This window comes from Hippocampus comes, unplaced genomic scaffold (assembly GCF_001891065.2).
Source record: "Hippocampus comes isolate QL1 unplaced genomic scaffold, H_comes_QL1_v1.1 scaffold180, whole genome shotgun sequence".
Taxonomy (NCBI): Eukaryota; Metazoa; Chordata; class Actinopteri; order Syngnathiformes; family Syngnathidae; genus Hippocampus; species Hippocampus comes.
This window is the reverse complement of record NW_017805076.1, coordinates 923,424-940,075: the sequence shown is the minus strand read 5'-3', so window position 1 is coordinate 940,075 and position 16,652 is coordinate 923,424. Positions and strand designations below refer to the sequence as shown.

Genomic DNA, 16,652 nt, shown 5'->3' with positions numbered 1-16,652 from the left:
TGTGTGTGTGTGTATATATATATATATATATATATATATATGTGTGTGTATATATTTTTTTAACACATCTAACTCTCACTGAAATTGATTTTTTAGAATAGCTGGCTGTGCATCAAATTCGACTACTTATGTCAATTTGTCAATAAGGAAAAACATGAAAATTGCTGCAACATTAATAACAGTAAAATGATGATTTAACTGACCAAACCATGGAAAATTTCTCTAAATTGTTGGTCATCCTTGACCATCTGCTGAGTGAATTTCCTCCTTTCCTCAGCGCTGCGACATATCAGCCTCTTCTGCATCAGTGCTCTGACATACTCCACCACCATCAACCACTGGGCCTCCTCCTGCAGCCGCTGTACATACACAGAGCAAGATCATTAACTCGATGCATTATACATTCATTAGGGATGCAATCAGTGAATGGGGCACACACTTAAGCGTCATCTTTCTCTTAATCTGCAAATTTGGTGGGCAGGTTCAGAAAAACAGACTTATATATTCATGTTTGGGATAACCATGTTGCCATAAGTTTGTGGGTTGCAAAAGACTTTTGTTTTTAAATTTTAGACAAGATAGTTTTTAGACATTTTTGGTAACTCATGCAATGACTGTGTGAATATGAAATAGACAACATTGGAAAGGAAAGCTCAGAAATCCCTTATGATGATGGCAATAAATGGATTTTTTTTTTTTTTAATTTTGTGCATGCAAATAATTGTTTTCTACTTTTTCTACTTTCTTCCCTCCAAACTTTGCTGCTGTACATTGCACATTTGTGAGACAATAAAGGTTTTCTTATCTTATCTTATGTTGTCCCTCAATTAGTGTCAATGGGGCCCCCCTCTGGAGCCAGGCCTGGAGGTGGGGGTTGATGGTGAGGTAACATAAGTCACCTTTTCAATGGCTCATTACTTGTGGGTAGGGGCCAGGAGAGTCTGGTGCGTAAAGAGCTGACTCTGACTGGTTACAGAAGCTGGCTCTCGGGATGTGGAATGTCAGCTCTCCACCATGAGGTGGTCAGTGCGGGTCACCAAACACATTGGTGGAGAGCGACAGTTAGGGATGCCGTAAAGCAGAAGAAGTATCCCGATCGGGCCCATTTGGCCTGCGGGACTCTGGAAGCAGCCATCATCCACTACCTGGCATCTAAGGAGGCAGTGCATGATTCAAACTGTGGATCATGGGGATGGGGCAGTGCTGACCTCATCCTGGGACATTGTAAATTGGTGAGCCACAATTCCACCAATACGACTTCCAATCAAGAAGCCTATGAGGAGTTTGGGGAATCTGAGGTAAGCTCTCCACTATTTTAAAAAATAGAAAGAAATTGTGATGATAATGGAGATCGGATGATACGAAAAAAAAGTATATTTTTTTTGCCGTAATCCTTTCAGAGGCAGCGGTTACTACAGCTGACAGCTTATCATGTTAGCAGGTTACAGGTCGCATGAAAGGGTTAATGACCAGCCCTAGTCCAAAATAAAGTTTCTTTGCAGGGTGTCCGGATTCTCCCTTAGTGATGGGTGTAAGGCTACTGGAGGGTCTCAAAGTAGAGCTGCTGCTCCTCCTCAACGTGACAAGCCAAATGAGGTGGTTTGCGCATTTATTTAAGACGCCTAATTGAGGCCTCACTAATATTGTGGGGCTGGTGAAACTATGGCTTGCTTATTGTCTTGGCTGGCTTGGAGATGTCTCGGGATTCCCACAGTAAAGCTGCACGAAGTGGATGAGGAGAGGGAATTTGGGGCTTTTCTGCTTAGGTTTCTGCCCATGTAACCTGACACCATATAAGAGTTAGAAAATAGATAGAAGGGAAAAAAAAACATTGAAAAATCCTGGCATTTCAAGGTTGATTCCTAAGTTATGCTTCAACATTGAAAATGTCATTTATTATTGCCTCACTACTATAACCAATTTATATCAAATAATATATACCGGTACATTCTGTTTTAAATTATTAGACATTATGTATGTTGGTTCATACAGTTCCCTAAACAGTCTTAGCTTTACACCATCCATCCATCTGTCCATTTTCTGATCCGCTTGCCCTCACAAGGGTGTCGCAGCTGTCTTTGGGCAGTAGGCGGGCGACGCCCTCCTGAACCACCTGCCAGCCAGTCGCAGAGTACACATAGACGAACAACCATCAGCGCTCACACTCAAACCTCGGGACAATTTTGAGTGTTTAATCAGCCTGTCATGCGTGTTTGTGGAATGTGGGAGGAAACTGGAGTGCCCGGAGAAAAGCCACGCAGGCACGGGGAGAACATGCACACTCCACACAGGAAGGCCGGAGCTGGAATCAAACCCGGTACCTCTGCACTGTGAGGTCGACGCGCTAACCAATCGACCACCGGGCCGCCCAATAAAATGTATTATTTTAAAAATTAATTAGGTTCGGTAGAGTAAGATGAATTTAAAAAAATGAAGACTAGTAATCCCCTCCGTGAGTCGTCACCTTACCGTGGTGGAGGGGTTTGTGTGTCCCAATGATCCGAGGAGCTAAGTTGTCTGGGGCTTTATGCCCCTGGCAGGGTCACCCATGGCAAACAGGTTCTAGGTGAGGGGCCAGACAAAGCACGGCTAAAAGACCCCTGATGATGATTACAATGAATGGATCTAAGTTTCCCTTGCCCGGACGCGGAGGTGGGGCTCGTTGGCGAGCGCCTGGTGGCCGGGCCTACACCCATGGGGCCCGGCTGGGCTCAGCCTGAAGAGGCAACGTGGGTCCCGCTTCTCATGGGCTCACCACCCATGGGAGGGGCCAAAGGGGTCGGGTGCAATGTGAGCTGGGCAGCAGCCAAAGGCGGGGACCCTGGCGGTCCGATCCTCGGCTGCAGAAGCTAGGTCTAGGGACGTGGAATGTCACCTCTCTTGCAGGGAAGGAGCCCGAGCTGGTGTGCGAGGTCGAGAAGTGAGAAGTTCCGACTGGATATAGTCAGACTTGCCTCCACACACAGTTCTCTCGAGAGGGGTTGGACTCTCTTCCACTCTGGAGTTGCTCACGGTGAGAGGCGCAGAGCAGGTGTGGGCATACTCATTGCCCCCCGGCTCAGTGCCTGTACATTGGGGTTCTCACCGGTAGACGAGAGGGTTGCTTCCCTCTGCCTACGGGTGGGGGGACGGGTCCTGACTGTTGTTTGTGCACATGCAACCAACAGCAACTTAGCGTACCCACCCTTTTTGGAGTCCTTGGAGGGTGTGCCGGAGAGTATTCCGCTGGGGACTCCCTTGTTCTGCTGGGGGACTTCAATGCTCACGTGGGCAATGACAGTGAGACCTGGAAGGGCGTGATTGGGAGGAACGGCCCCCCTGATCAGAACTCGAGTGGTGTTCTGTTATTGGACTTCTGTGCTCGTCACGGATTGTCCATAACGAACACCTTGTTCAAACATAAGGGTGTCCACATGTGCACCAGGACACACTAGGCCGCAGTTCGATGATTGACTTTGTGGTCGTATCATTGGATTTGCGGCCGCATCTTTTGGACACTCGGGTGAAGAGAGGGGCGCAGCTGTCAACTGATCACCACCTGGTGGTGAGTAGGCTCCGATGGTGGGGGAAGATGCCGCACGCCGGTCCGTCCTGGCAGACCCAAACATATTGTGAGGGTTTGTTGGGAGCGTCTGGCGGAATCCCCTGTCAGAAAGAGTTTCAACTCCCACCTCCGGCAGAGATTTTCCCATGTCCCGGGGGATGCGGGGGACATTGAGTCCGAATGGACCATGTTCCGCGCCTCTATTGTTGAGTCTGCCAATCTGAGTTGTGGCCGTAAGGTGGTTGGTGGCTGTCGTGGCGGCAACCCCCGTACTCGCAGGTGGACACCAGCAGTAAGGGATGCCGTCAAGCTGAAGAAGGAGTCCTATCGGGCCTTTATGGCCTGTGGGGCCCCAGAGGCAACTGACGGGTATCGACTGGCTAAGCGAAACGCAGCTTCGGTGGTCGCCGAGGCAAAAACCTGGGCATGGGAAGAGTTCAGTGAGGCCATGAAAGCCGACTTCTGGACGGCTTCGAGGAAATTCTGGTCCACCATCCAACGTCTCAGGAGGGGGAAGCAGTGCACCACTAACACTGTGTACAGTGGGGATGGAGCGCTGCTGACTTCGACTCGGGACGTTGTGAATCGGTGGGCACAATACTTCGAAGACCTCCTCAACTCCACCAACACGCCTTCCTTGGAGGAAGCGGAGTCTGGGGACCCTGAGGTGGGCTCTCCTATCTCTGTGGTTGAAGTCACCAATGTGGTTAAAAAGCTCCTCGGTGGCAAGGCCCTGGGGGTGGATGAGATCCACCCGGAGTTCCTCAAGGCTCTGGATGCTGTGGGCTGTCCTGGTTGACACGCCTCTGCAGCATCGCGTGGTCATCGGGGAGAGTGCCTCTGGATTGGCAGACCTGGGTGGTGGTCCCTCTTTTTAAAAAGGGGGACCGGAGGGTGTGTTCCAACTACAGAGGGATCACACTCCTCAGCCTCCCTGGTAAGGTCTCTTCAGGGGTGCTGGAGAGGAGGGTCCGTCAGGAAGTCAAGCCTCAGATTGAGGAGGAGCAGTGTGGTTTCCATCCCGGCCGTGGAACTGTGGACCAGCTCTACACCCTTAGCAGGGTCCTCGAGGGTATGTCGGAACTCGCCCAACCAGTGTTCATGTGTTTTGTGGACTTGGAGAAGGCGTTTGACCGTGTCCCTCGGGGAGTTCTGTGGGGGGTGCTTCGGGGGTATGGGGTACCGAGCCCTCTGATACGGGCTGTTCGGTCCCTATACTGCAGATGTCAGAGTTTGGTCCGCATTGCCTGCAGTAAGTCAGAATCGTTTCCAGTGGGGGTTGGACTCCACCAAGGCTGCCCTTTGTCGCCGATTCTGTTCATCACCTTTATGGACAGAATTTATAGGCGCAGCCGAAGCGTTGAGGGGGTCCATTTTGGTGGCCTCAGTATTGCATCTCTGCTTTTTGCAGATGATGTGGTACTGTTGGCTCCTTCAAGCAGGGCTCTCCAACTCTCACTGGAGCGTTTCGCAGCCGAGTGTGAAGCGGTTGGGATGAGGATCAGCACCTCCAAATCTGAAACCATGGTCCTCAGTCGGAAAAGGGTGGAGTGCCCTCTCCGGGTCGGGGAGGAGATCTTGCCCCAAGTGGAGGAGTTTAAGTATCTTGGGGTCTTGTTCACGAATGAGGGCAGGAGGGAGCGAGAGATCGACAGACGGATCGGTGCAGCGTCTGCTGTAATGCGGACGTTGTATCGGTCTGTCGTGGTGAAGAAGGAGCTGAGCGAAAGGGCAAAGCTCTCAATTTACCGGTCGATCGACGTCACAACCATCATCTATGGTCACGAGCTATGGGTCGTGACCGAAAGAACGAGATCCCGGATACAAGCGGCCCAAATGAGTTTTCTCCACAGGGTATCCGGGCTCTCCCTTAGAGATAAGGTGAGAAGCTCGGTTATCCGGGAGGGGCTCAGAGTAGAGCCGCTTCTCCTCCACATCGAGAGGAGCCAGATGAGGTGGCTCGGGCATCTAATTAGGATGCCTCCTGGACGCCTCCCTGGTGAGGTGTTTCGGGCATGTCCCACTGGCAGGAGACCCCGAGGACGACCCAGGACACGCTGGAGAGACTATGTCTCCCAGCTGGCATGGGAACGCCTCGGGATCCGCCAGGAAGAGCTTGAAGAAGTGGCTGGGGAGAGGGAAGTCTGGGCTTCCCTCCTAAAGCTGCTGCCCCCGCGACCCGACCCCGGATAAGCGGTGGAGAATGGATGGATGGATGGATGGAAGACTAGTAGTGATGACAACAGCAATGATTTTTTGTGTGTTCAAATTCATGCTATTCTAACTTGACAAAGCTTTTATACGTCAGTGAAATGACTTCCCTCAGCCAAGTTAGCTAAGTGTGGTGCCAGTAGAGCAATTGCTGCTAAGACCTGTCGGCACGGCGGTTGAACATGGCTGTACAGGTCCAGATGATACTGCAGGATGTGGCAGAGTTTAGGAGTGGGCTCTCCCTGGACTAGCCAGGGCCGTGTCAGTAGGCCAGTGAGGAATGGCTTTAGGTTCAACAGCAGCTGATCCATTACTATGCGACAAGCCCTCCGTACTACTCGATCCAGACCTGCCAGTGGGTTGGGAGGAGCCCGTGAGAACAGTCCTATTTTGCAGGATGACTGTTGTTGCTGTAGGCTCTCTGTAGACTTTCTGTGTCAAATATTAAAGAGAGAAAAAAATTATAGAATGACACATTTTCCATAAGCCTGCGATGAAACTCCCGAGTAATTACTAAAGTAACACGACTAGAGTAATGACAATGTACAGAATTCCCAGAATTTTACATCTGTCATGTATTGAGTAACATTAAAAGGGGGAGGGCATTTTTTGTCTGTTTAAATGCCAGGGTTCTGTGATATAAATAAACAACAGCAAACCAAGATAAATCATTTCAAAACTTTTTTCACCATTAAATGTGACTCAGTCCTTGGATTTCACTCAAACCCCAACACAAAACTCAATGTCTTTGAAGGACTATCCGAGATTTCACTGACGAGATGAAGAACTTTATCAGTATTGGAATCAAACTGACGCCACATCCTCCGCCCGATTTCCCATGCCTTAATCCTGTCCATTGTACGCCCCTTTCAATCCCAAATTGATGGGGCGCATGATCTGCAACACCGGAAGCTGTTTGCAGTCAGAAGTCTGCAATTGCAGCTTGTAATGAAAGCTGTTTCGATATATCTTTTTAAAAATTATTCTCATTTAAAGTTTGTTTCATCTGCAATTCACCGATGGCACTGGCAAAGAATGGGAATCTGGAGCGCCAGGAGACACGGTACATGTCCATACGATAGTTTCTGCACTTAAGGCGCTGCAAAAGTGTGTCCCATGCCTCTGCATCAGGTCTCTACTAAGGTAGACAGGGAATTCTTTTTCACAAACTCAAACTCCTGTAGCTACTTGATTTTTTTGTTTCGTTCATGCAAGGGGTTTTTGTGGCTGTTGCTCATTATGGCATGCGTGTGTGCATATGTCATCCAGAATATCAAATGACACCCTCCATCCATTCATATCTTTCATCAATCTCCCTTTAACCAATACTGTAAGTAGCTTTCCACAGTTGGGGGAAAACAATGAAATACAGCACATTTTTGCTTTCACTCTTGTTCGCAGTTTGATTGGTTTGTGTTCAACTACATGATGGATCATTGGTATTGTATTTCTAAACAAGGCAAATGAAGAACTCTAAGCATGACTTCAAAGTTTCCATTTTTCAAAGTTCTAATTCCCTCCCCCAAAAATTTGAGATTCAACATGAGCATGCTGACGTGTTCTTACTTGAGAATGATGCAGTTGCTAATGGAGGCGAGCAGATAGTGGAGGTAGAACTTGGTTTTGCTGTTTAATGGATCACTGTGACGCTCTTTCCAAAAATCCATCAGAGCTTCTCGAAATCTACGAATCAATTATTTTAATTAATAGGACACAGAGTCAATCCTAAATATTGAGACAATGAGGTCACTATTTTTTTTTTCATCTGGATTTGGCACTTGGGTTTAACATCAAAAGATGATGAAGAGACAAGATATAAACATTTCAGCTTTTATTTACATGTAATCACATACATTTCAGATACACAACTTATGTTTGAACCACCAATTGTTTATGTGAACCAGCATGGGACTGAGAGGTGTGGTTTGTTGCTCAATGTCTTATTGCGCTGTAAATAAGATTGAGGGCCCAATTTTTGGAGACAGGTACCCATGCACTTGGCGTAAAAACAGACTCACCTAGGTCTAGTTTTTGGAACCGCGTTGCACCCCCCCTGGACTTTCCGCTGGACGGAACTGGTGCACTGCCTTCACACCCAAAAATTTGGTGACACAAAATAGACTGCGCTTGGTTTAAAACTGGTGCATTGTGGCAGGGCACATTTGTGAATTTGTATCTGATGATTGGGCAAAGGCCATTGATGTTTACATGTACCTAAAGTGGGTCAATTATTGTTATAAACTGGTATTAACTACATGTCATGTCTTGATCTGTTTCTGTTTTGTTTTCTGCTCCAGCTGGAGTGGAGGGCGTTCCCTCCAACACTGCAGCTGTCATGAGTTCAGCATCTTGCTTCAGGACACTTCAACATGGTCGCAATGGCCGGGGATCGTACGACCAACCTCTGGGTGGGGAAACAACGACTCTACCACTCTACCACTGTGCCATGCCATCCCACGTTGTCGGATAATACGCCTTGCTCACAACTCTTGTCCAAGTGCTTGTTTTTTAGACCTTTCATGTTCTCGCCCCACTCATCCTAATCTTGTATTTGCTTGTTTTGTTCTAATTTCGCTTTGATCTTGTTTGTAACATTATCCTCGGTTTGTTTTTGTTTTTCTCATAATTGTTTTTCCTTGTCCTTTTGTGACAAGTGATTTTGCATCTTTTGCAAGTGCTTTTGGCAGTATATATTTTTTTTCCATTATTTGAAGTAGTGAGAAGTGTCTTTCAGAATGATGGCTAGTTTATGGATGCTGTTATAGTTAACATTGTTCTTGCTAAACCACCATATTGTTGCCCACTCAGCTCCCATTGCAGCGTGGTTATACTTAAACGATACCTCTCCATCTGTGGTCCCATCACAATTTTTTTTTTCTGCCAAGTTGAGCGGGGTTACATCAGGGAATGTCACTAATCCTTGTCAACTGTGGGATTGGGAAGCCCTTTGAGACTTTTTTAAGGAATACACAAATAAATTTTACTTAACTTGTCTGTATCACACACACGCACACACACACACACACACACACACACACACACACACACACACACACACACACACACACACACACACACACACATTTCTTAGATTTAAAGGGGACATTGTGGAAAAGGGAGCATGGTGAAGTATTTTGCATATCTGCCGCACACTTCTGATGGTTGGGATGTGAATCTCGGCTCCTATCTTTCTGTGTTTTCTCTGGGGACTCCAGTTCACATACATTACATTAAGGTGTGAATGTGAGTGTGAATGTTTGTCCATACGGTCCCTGTGATTGACTGGAGACCAGTCCACAGTGTACCTCCCTCTTGCCCAAAGGCAGATGGGCTAGACTGCACAACCCCAAATGTGGATACCCTGTATACAATAATCTTTTTAATTTTGAAAACAGGAAACGCGAGACATGAAGCTGGACCTATTCAAAACTGGTTATCTATCAGTTTGGGTAATTACATGTTCAAATTTTACAATGCTCAACTTAAATGAGTACACCCAATGGGTTTGTTAGAACAACTACTTAATTTTCTTTCAGAATCTGATCTAATACTTTAGCTCACCCAAAAATTTGGTGTTCAATGACAAATAATACTGTCATCCAGGGCAGTGATTCCGAGAGGGTGGTGGCAGACTTTGGGAATGTATCAAATTTCACTTACTTTGTCAGAAAATAATGAATTATAGATATGTCTTTTTTCCATCTATCAATTCTAGTGGTGTATAGTGAGAGGGAGAAAAAATAAGTAGTCTTTCATTAGATGGCAGAAGGTCCTTCCTGCGAGTACTGTATATAAACTGTGTTCAAATAAAAAGGCCCAGATGTCACACAGAGTATGTAGATTCATGAAGAATTTGAAAAGAGAGTATTATTATTTCATACATTTTCTGACATTTCTGACATTTGGAAATGTGCCCTTATCTGTAAAATGGATACCTTTGCTCAAAGGTTGGGAAACACTTCTCAGTTATATATCAGATCAAAACGTAAATGTTAGGGAATGACAGCTGAACTCTTGACTTGTCTCATGATCATCTTTTAATGATCACCCAAATGTAATGCTTACTACAGAAAAAATAAAGGAATTGGCCTTCCTGTTTCGGTACTTTTACATTTTCCACAGCTGAGAATAAAAACAAATATTTGCATGGTATTTGGATAGGAAATGCAGCCATGAACACAACAAAAACAAACCTGTTGAGAAGGTTTTCCACCTCATACAGACCCATTTGGATTGTTTGGTCTCTGAGGGGTTCGCCAATCAATAGGGCCACACGGGCATTTTCCTCCAACATCTATCATTGAAGACAAATATAATTCACTGACCCATCACACCACTCCCGTCAGCCACACAACACAAATGGCTTCCAAATAATTAATGTGGACACATATGCCTACACGTATTTGATTGGGTTTGGTGAAAAATGAGAACCGCCCCCCACACCCCCCAAAAGAATGCCGATTAAACACTATCTAGAGAAGTGAAGCCACCGGCAGCCATCTTATGTTGCCACTCGCTAAGCCTGTCTAACTTGAATACTTTGTACATTGCTTTCACTGTGACATTTTCACATTATTTTCTGTCTCATCCATCCATCCATTTTCCGATCCGCTTTATCCTCACAAGGGTCACGGACGGTGCTGGAGCATCTCCCAGCCGTCTTCGGGCAGTAGGCGGGGGGACACGTTGAACCAGTTGCCAGCCAATCGCAGGGCACACACAGACGAACAACCATTCGCACTCACGCTCACACCTAGGGACAATTTAGAGCAGTGGGGTCACCAACCTTCTTGAGAGTGAGAGGTACTTCATTTGTATTGATTGTGTGAAGGGCTACCAAATTGATACACATCTGAAATAACATTTGTACAAATTACATTTAATAGTATTAGAATGTGTTATTTTTCATACTGATTTTAATTTTCAGGCTGTGATCATCTTAAAGATGTCTCACAATACTGCCAGTGTTTGCATTTTTAAATCATAATTTCTACTAGCAAATCACAATCCGAGCACTGGCGGGCTACTGGTGTGGTCGCGGGCACCACGTTGGAGACCCTGATTTAGCGTGTTCCATTAATCTTGTTTGTTACTTTTTTTTTTTTATGGAATGTGGGAGGAGACCGGAGTGCCCAGAGAAAACCCACACAGGCACGGGGAAAACATGTAAACTCCACACAGGGAGTCCGTAGCCGGAATCGAACCCTGCACCTCTGCACTGTGAGGTCGAAGCACTAGTTACTCGACTACCAGGCCACCATTTCCTGTCTCCACGGTGAAAATGCCACCGTATGTGGCATACCGTTGTACCAATACATATGGGAGAAAAGTTCGATGCACGTTTCAGAACACGATTTCAAATTTTCACTTACAAGTTATATCTCTGAGTGCTACTCAAAGATTCGTCTGCATCATGCTGTCAGAACCATCATCAGTGAAATGAAAGCAGAGCCCATCAGGACATTTGCTGCAAAATGTAAACCTAAGATCTCTCAGTCACAAGTCATGATACTGAGCTAATATATTCTGACTGGTCAATGCAAACAGTTGAGAGACTCTCATTTTTCTATACACGGATCCTAGCGTAAAAATGCACTGATAACAGTATTTTCATCAAAAACATGACAGAAATTGTTCGTGAAAGTAACAACTTAAGATGGCCGTGCTCTGGCTTCAGCTGCGAGGGGCCTATTAATTGTCCCTTCATATGAAAGTACGTCCTGAACGGATGGTGGTAGGAATGTGAAACGTCGTGACCGTCAAGTTATGATGTCAATACTTAAAGGAATACTATCGGGCAAAGTAAAAGACCCAAAAAGTCATCAGGTGCCCAGTTTACAAAAAGAAGAAGAGGAGAAACTGGCAAAAGTGGTGTGAGTGACAGAAGGCTATCGGCCATGGATGGCAATTCTGGTCCTCGACGGCCCGTATGCTGGATGTTAGATGTCTCCCTGCTCCAACACACCTGATTCAAATGATTAACTCACGAAAGGGGGGTGTCGCTCAAGGGATAGTGCGCCAGGATAATCAAGATAGGTCCGCCTCTGATCACACCTGACCCTTCGTCTTTTGTTTAGCCACACCGCTGCCAGCCTTCTACTTTGTATCTGAACGGACTCCTCTGTGTAAATATCCGCTTGCTCTGTTTCAAAATCTAGAAACCTAGCATTGCGAAACCTACGTTAAATGAGCTGCTTTTGACACTCAAAATGATTTTGCAACTCTAATAGCTGCACAAATGTATAGAGCAAGAAGGCAGCACGTAAGAATTCCATGTTTTCCTCCATTTCCTGGTTTGTGTCTGCGTGCTGCCCTCATCATTTCTGTCAAATGGGAGCTCTGATTGTCACAGAATAGATCAGATCGTTTATATAATATTTTTGTAAAAAGTACAGTGTGAATACGAACCGCACCAAAAAAAAAAAAAAAAAAAAAAAAAAAAGGTCTGCTTTTGGTCTGGACCAAACAAGCGGACTGAATGACTATTCTTAGGGCGTATTCACACCAGAAAAGTCATTCACTCCGCTTTCATGACCTGAAATAATTTCGTCGGTGGGTAGGGGGCCTGGTTGGGGGTTTAGCTGTAATGTAATGTTTTGTTGCACAACCTTTCGAAGCAATCACAATAAAGTACTTGTGTTAACTGTAAAGGAGACTTGTACATCCTATTAATGTCCACTCGGGATTAAATTGATCTCGCTCTCTCAGATTTCATGCTTGTATGTTTCAACTCCTTCCTCACATTCTTAATAGTATTTAGATTAGGACTCTTCAGAATAGTATTTTCAACTGTGTCACCATCTAGGGTCACGATCCTGTTGGACTACCCATAATTAGCTGCTGAAACGAAGCTTTTCTCATGCTGGATACAGACCTAGCATATAACTCAACCTCTTCCATGTTTGAGCAGAGGCATAATTGTTGGAGAAAGAAATCGCCACAATTATCACTGAAATAACTTGAAAATGATGAACAGAAATTTGCCAAAATGCATACTGTAAAAAAATTCACAAAGTGTCTTCGACAATGTCTTTTGGATAAATGAGACAAAACTGAATGTTTTTTTTGTTGGCCGGAGTGAGTGTTGAAAATGATGACGAGGATTAGACATTTGGTAGGGGTGTAGTTGGACTGTATTTGACGCTACAATTCAAAGTAAAAGTCACTTACCTGAGTGATGATCGTTGGTAGGCTGGTCTGGTAGAAACCTTCGTGGTCTGTATCTGGCTCCTGGTCCCTTTGCCAGTCTTGCAGCTCCACCTGCAGAGCTTTTTGCATCCATTCAGATACACTCTTCTACAGTCGCAAGAACAACCAGAAACCTATGAGAGGCTCCTACCGTGCATTTTATTGAACAAGGAAGGTATCCACTGTATATACAAATGAACATTTTAACATTCACATTTCATTTGATAAGACAATTGTTTTTGTGAATTTATTTCATATCCTCACCCGAACGCTTGTAACATATTTGTTCTGAAGTTGCTCTAATCCCTCAGGAGAGATCAGAGGTTCCAGCTCTTCTCCTTGCATTTCATAGAGCAGCTCTGGATGACCCATCATTTCAGAGCTGCCAAAGCAAGATTGTCAAAGCCTGAGTTTACACCAAATCACCCAGTGGGTTTAACCAAGTGGATTTTGATTTGAATGAAACTTGCTGTACTTTTTGAGAGTTGTGGCAAAACACAAAATTTCATATTTTAGGTCAAATGAAGCAGGGGAAGGCGGCATGGTGGTCAACTGGTTAACACGTCCGCCTCACAGTGCAGAGGTTTTCTCCGGGTGCTCCGGTTTCCACCCACATTCCAAAAACATGCATGGCAGGCTAATGGAACACTCTCAATTGACCCTTGGTGTGATTGAGAGCGCGAATGGTTGTTTGCCTCTGTGTGCCCTGCAATTGGGTGGCAACCAGTTCAGGGTATACCCTGCCAACTGCCCGAAGACAGCTGGGAGAGGTTTCAGCACCCCCTGCAACGCTCATAAGTATGAGCGGATTAGGAAATGGATGGGATGGATGGATGGATGGATGGATGGATGGATGGATGGATGGATGGATGGATGGATGGATGGATGGAGCAGGGGAATTAGCAATACAGCCCACCAATTTTAATATGTTCAAAATCTGCTTGGTTAAATATTTTACATTTTTGGGGTGATTTTGCATGGAATGAAACACATGCCAAATAGGTGTTTCAATGCCAGTGACAAAAAGTTTACAGTGCATCTATGAACGGAAGATATGTGTATTTTCTGTGACACTCACAAAAGACAGAATTAACTCAGCTTTCAGGAAATTCAAAACCTAAATTTCATTTAACAGGTGACATTTTTCTAAAGTGTACTTTTTAATTGCATGCATACAAATAAGGCTGTTTCTACTACAAGGGCCTGTGAGGTGACATAATTCAGGATTTTCCGCACATATGCACGAAAGATTATTATTTTTTTTAATGCTCAGATACACTACCTAATTGCTCTCACATGCGCTAATGCAGGGGTGGCCAACCAGTCAGAGACTAAGAGCCATTTTTTTACTGTGTTACTGCAAAGAGCCACACACACACACACACACACACACACACACACGCACACACACACACACACACACACACACACACACGCACACACACACACACACACACACACACACACACGCACACACACACACACACACACACACACACACACAGGCACGCGCACACACACGCACAGACACACGCACGCACGCATACACACTCAAGGTAAGATCTAGACCCCGAATTTCGGGTCGGGCCTAAAATGTCAATCATTGCCTCTCTCTTGCTGACTTTTTTAAAATAAATATCACTGTGACACTGAGGCGTTTCAAGGCCGTGAATAGTTTTGGCCACGAGACACTGTGGTTCGCAAAAAAACAGAAGTTGCCTCATCACAACACGTACTGTACTAAACTCTTGCAATGACAATTCAAATAACCCCTTCTTGTCTCTGTGTCATGATTCTGTTTGTGACCAACAGGTGGCACTGTAGGGCTCTCCCTGCAGCTGGACACCTGTTGGTCGTTATCTAATTATTGCTTTAAAAGGACTCCCGGCACGACCACTCAGTGTCGGGTCATTGTTTGCTTGTGACTGTCATGTTTGTTTCTGTCATGGTTCTGTTCCTGTTGGTTGTTTTGCCGCAGTCATGGTTTTGTTTTGGTACTTTGGATTCCTTGTGTTCTTGGAACTTTGTTTAGGATTTAGTTTTCTGTGTTTTAATACAATTGGTCAAGTACACCCTGCTCCTCCCTCTTGCCTGCTTTTTGGGGTCCACCACCACCTCGCAACGTGACACTCTAGGGGTGTTCACACGGCAACATTTGCTCCGGTGCTACGCCGGGGCTACCCCAATAGAGCATTCACACGTGCAAAGTTACACCAGTGTAGCCCCTGAAAACAGCTTACTCCGGAGCAAATTTAACCCACCTCAGGGAGGTGGTTTAAAAATTTTGCTCCGGATGTAAAATGGTACGTGTGAACGTTACAATTTGCTCCGGAGCAAATGCTCATTTGCGGGGGGAAATAGCCTCTCTACGCATGAGTTGATTACATACGGTGAGAATGCGTTGCTTTCGTGCTCTGTTGTACTTCCGTCATGTATTTGTTTACTAAAGACACAAGACATGATGGCTGGCAATAACAGTAGCAAGCGGCACCTTGCCTCTTGGGTTATACCATCTCAACTAGAACGGGGGGTGTGGGGGGAAATAGTCCCCAAACATCATCTTTCCTTTTGCAGGAGACTGGACTGTCTCGGAGTTGTTTGTGTAGTTTGTTCCTTTGTTGTGTGTTCACCCGCCCGCCCCCTAGAATTTATTTTGTGATTTCCTCTCTTGATTTTCTGTTTGGCGCATTATATGTTTGCTTTTCTGAGTGTCATTGAAGTCATCGTTTATTTACGTTTTCGGGGGCAGTCATTGAACGCCTCTCGAGCAGAAGGCACGGAGACCGAGAAGGAGAAGGACGTTCGGTTAATAATAATAATAATAATAATAATACATTTTATTTATAAGCGCCTTTCAAAATACCCAAGGACACTTTACAATCAAAAGAGCAATAAAACCACAGATAAAATTATAAATAATAAAAGCGATGAGTTTAAACTGTATATGCAATTTTAAATAGGTGGGTTTTAAGATGAGTTTTGAATACAGAAAGAGAGTCAATATTTCGGATGTCGGGTGGGAGTGAGTTCCAGAGTTTGGGGGCAGAGCGGCTGACAGCTCTGCACCCCATCGTGCTGAGACGGACAGAGGGTACACAGAGGTGGAGGGAGGCTGAGGACCTAAGGGAGCGAGACGAAACAGAAATTTGAAGAAGGTCCGACAGATAGGGGGGGGCAAGGTTATGGATGGCTTTGAATGTGAAGAGGAGTATTTTGAAGTTGATCCTCAGTTTGACAGGGAGCCAGTGCAGCTGTTGGAGGATAGGGGTGATGTGATGGAAGGAAGGGGTTCCAGTGATGATACGGGCCGAAGAATTCTGGACCAATTGAAGTTTATGGAGGAATTTGTTGTGGACACCGAAGAGAAGTGAGTTGCAATAGTCAATACGGGAGGTGACGAGACTGTGGACAAGGATGGCAGTGGAGTGAGGGGTGAGAGAGGGACGGAGACGGTTGATATTGCGTAGGTGGAAATACGCGGACCGGGTTATGTTATTGATATGAGAGTGGAACGATAGTGAGCTATCGAGGATGACACCCAGGCTCTTGACCTGAATGGAGGGGGATACAGTGGAGTTATCAATAGTGACAGAAAAACTGTTGATTTTGTGTAGGGTGGATTTGGTACCGACGAGGAGGAGTTCTGTTTTATCACTGTTAAGTTTGAGGAAGTTATGTGTGAACCAAGATTTAATTTCTGAAAGGCAGT

The 16,652-nt window shown here is 45.5% G+C and overlaps 1 protein-coding gene across 5 annotated transcripts in view; it reads right to left on the bottom strand.

Annotated features, from left to right (window-relative positions):
• Nucleotides 1–16,652, bottom strand: part of exoc3l1 (exocyst complex component 3-like 1) — a 37,382-nt gene that overhangs the window by 4,448 nt on the left and 16,282 nt on the right. For all 5 annotated transcript variants that reach the window (XM_019865289.1, XM_019865290.1, XM_019865291.1 and 2 more), the window contains 6 exons: nucleotides 13,208–13,325; nucleotides 12,926–13,051; nucleotides 9,949–10,049; nucleotides 7,322–7,438; nucleotides 5,917–6,187; nucleotides 204–359 (listed from right to left, as the gene is read on the bottom strand). In XM_019865289.1, coding sequence (XP_019720848.1) covers nucleotides 204–359; nucleotides 5,917–6,187; nucleotides 7,322–7,438; nucleotides 9,949–10,049; nucleotides 12,926–13,051; nucleotides 13,208–13,325 — 889 coding nt within the window. The remainder of the gene's footprint in view (nucleotides 1–203; nucleotides 360–5,916; nucleotides 6,188–7,321; nucleotides 7,439–9,948; nucleotides 10,050–12,925; nucleotides 13,052–13,207; nucleotides 13,326–16,652) is intronic.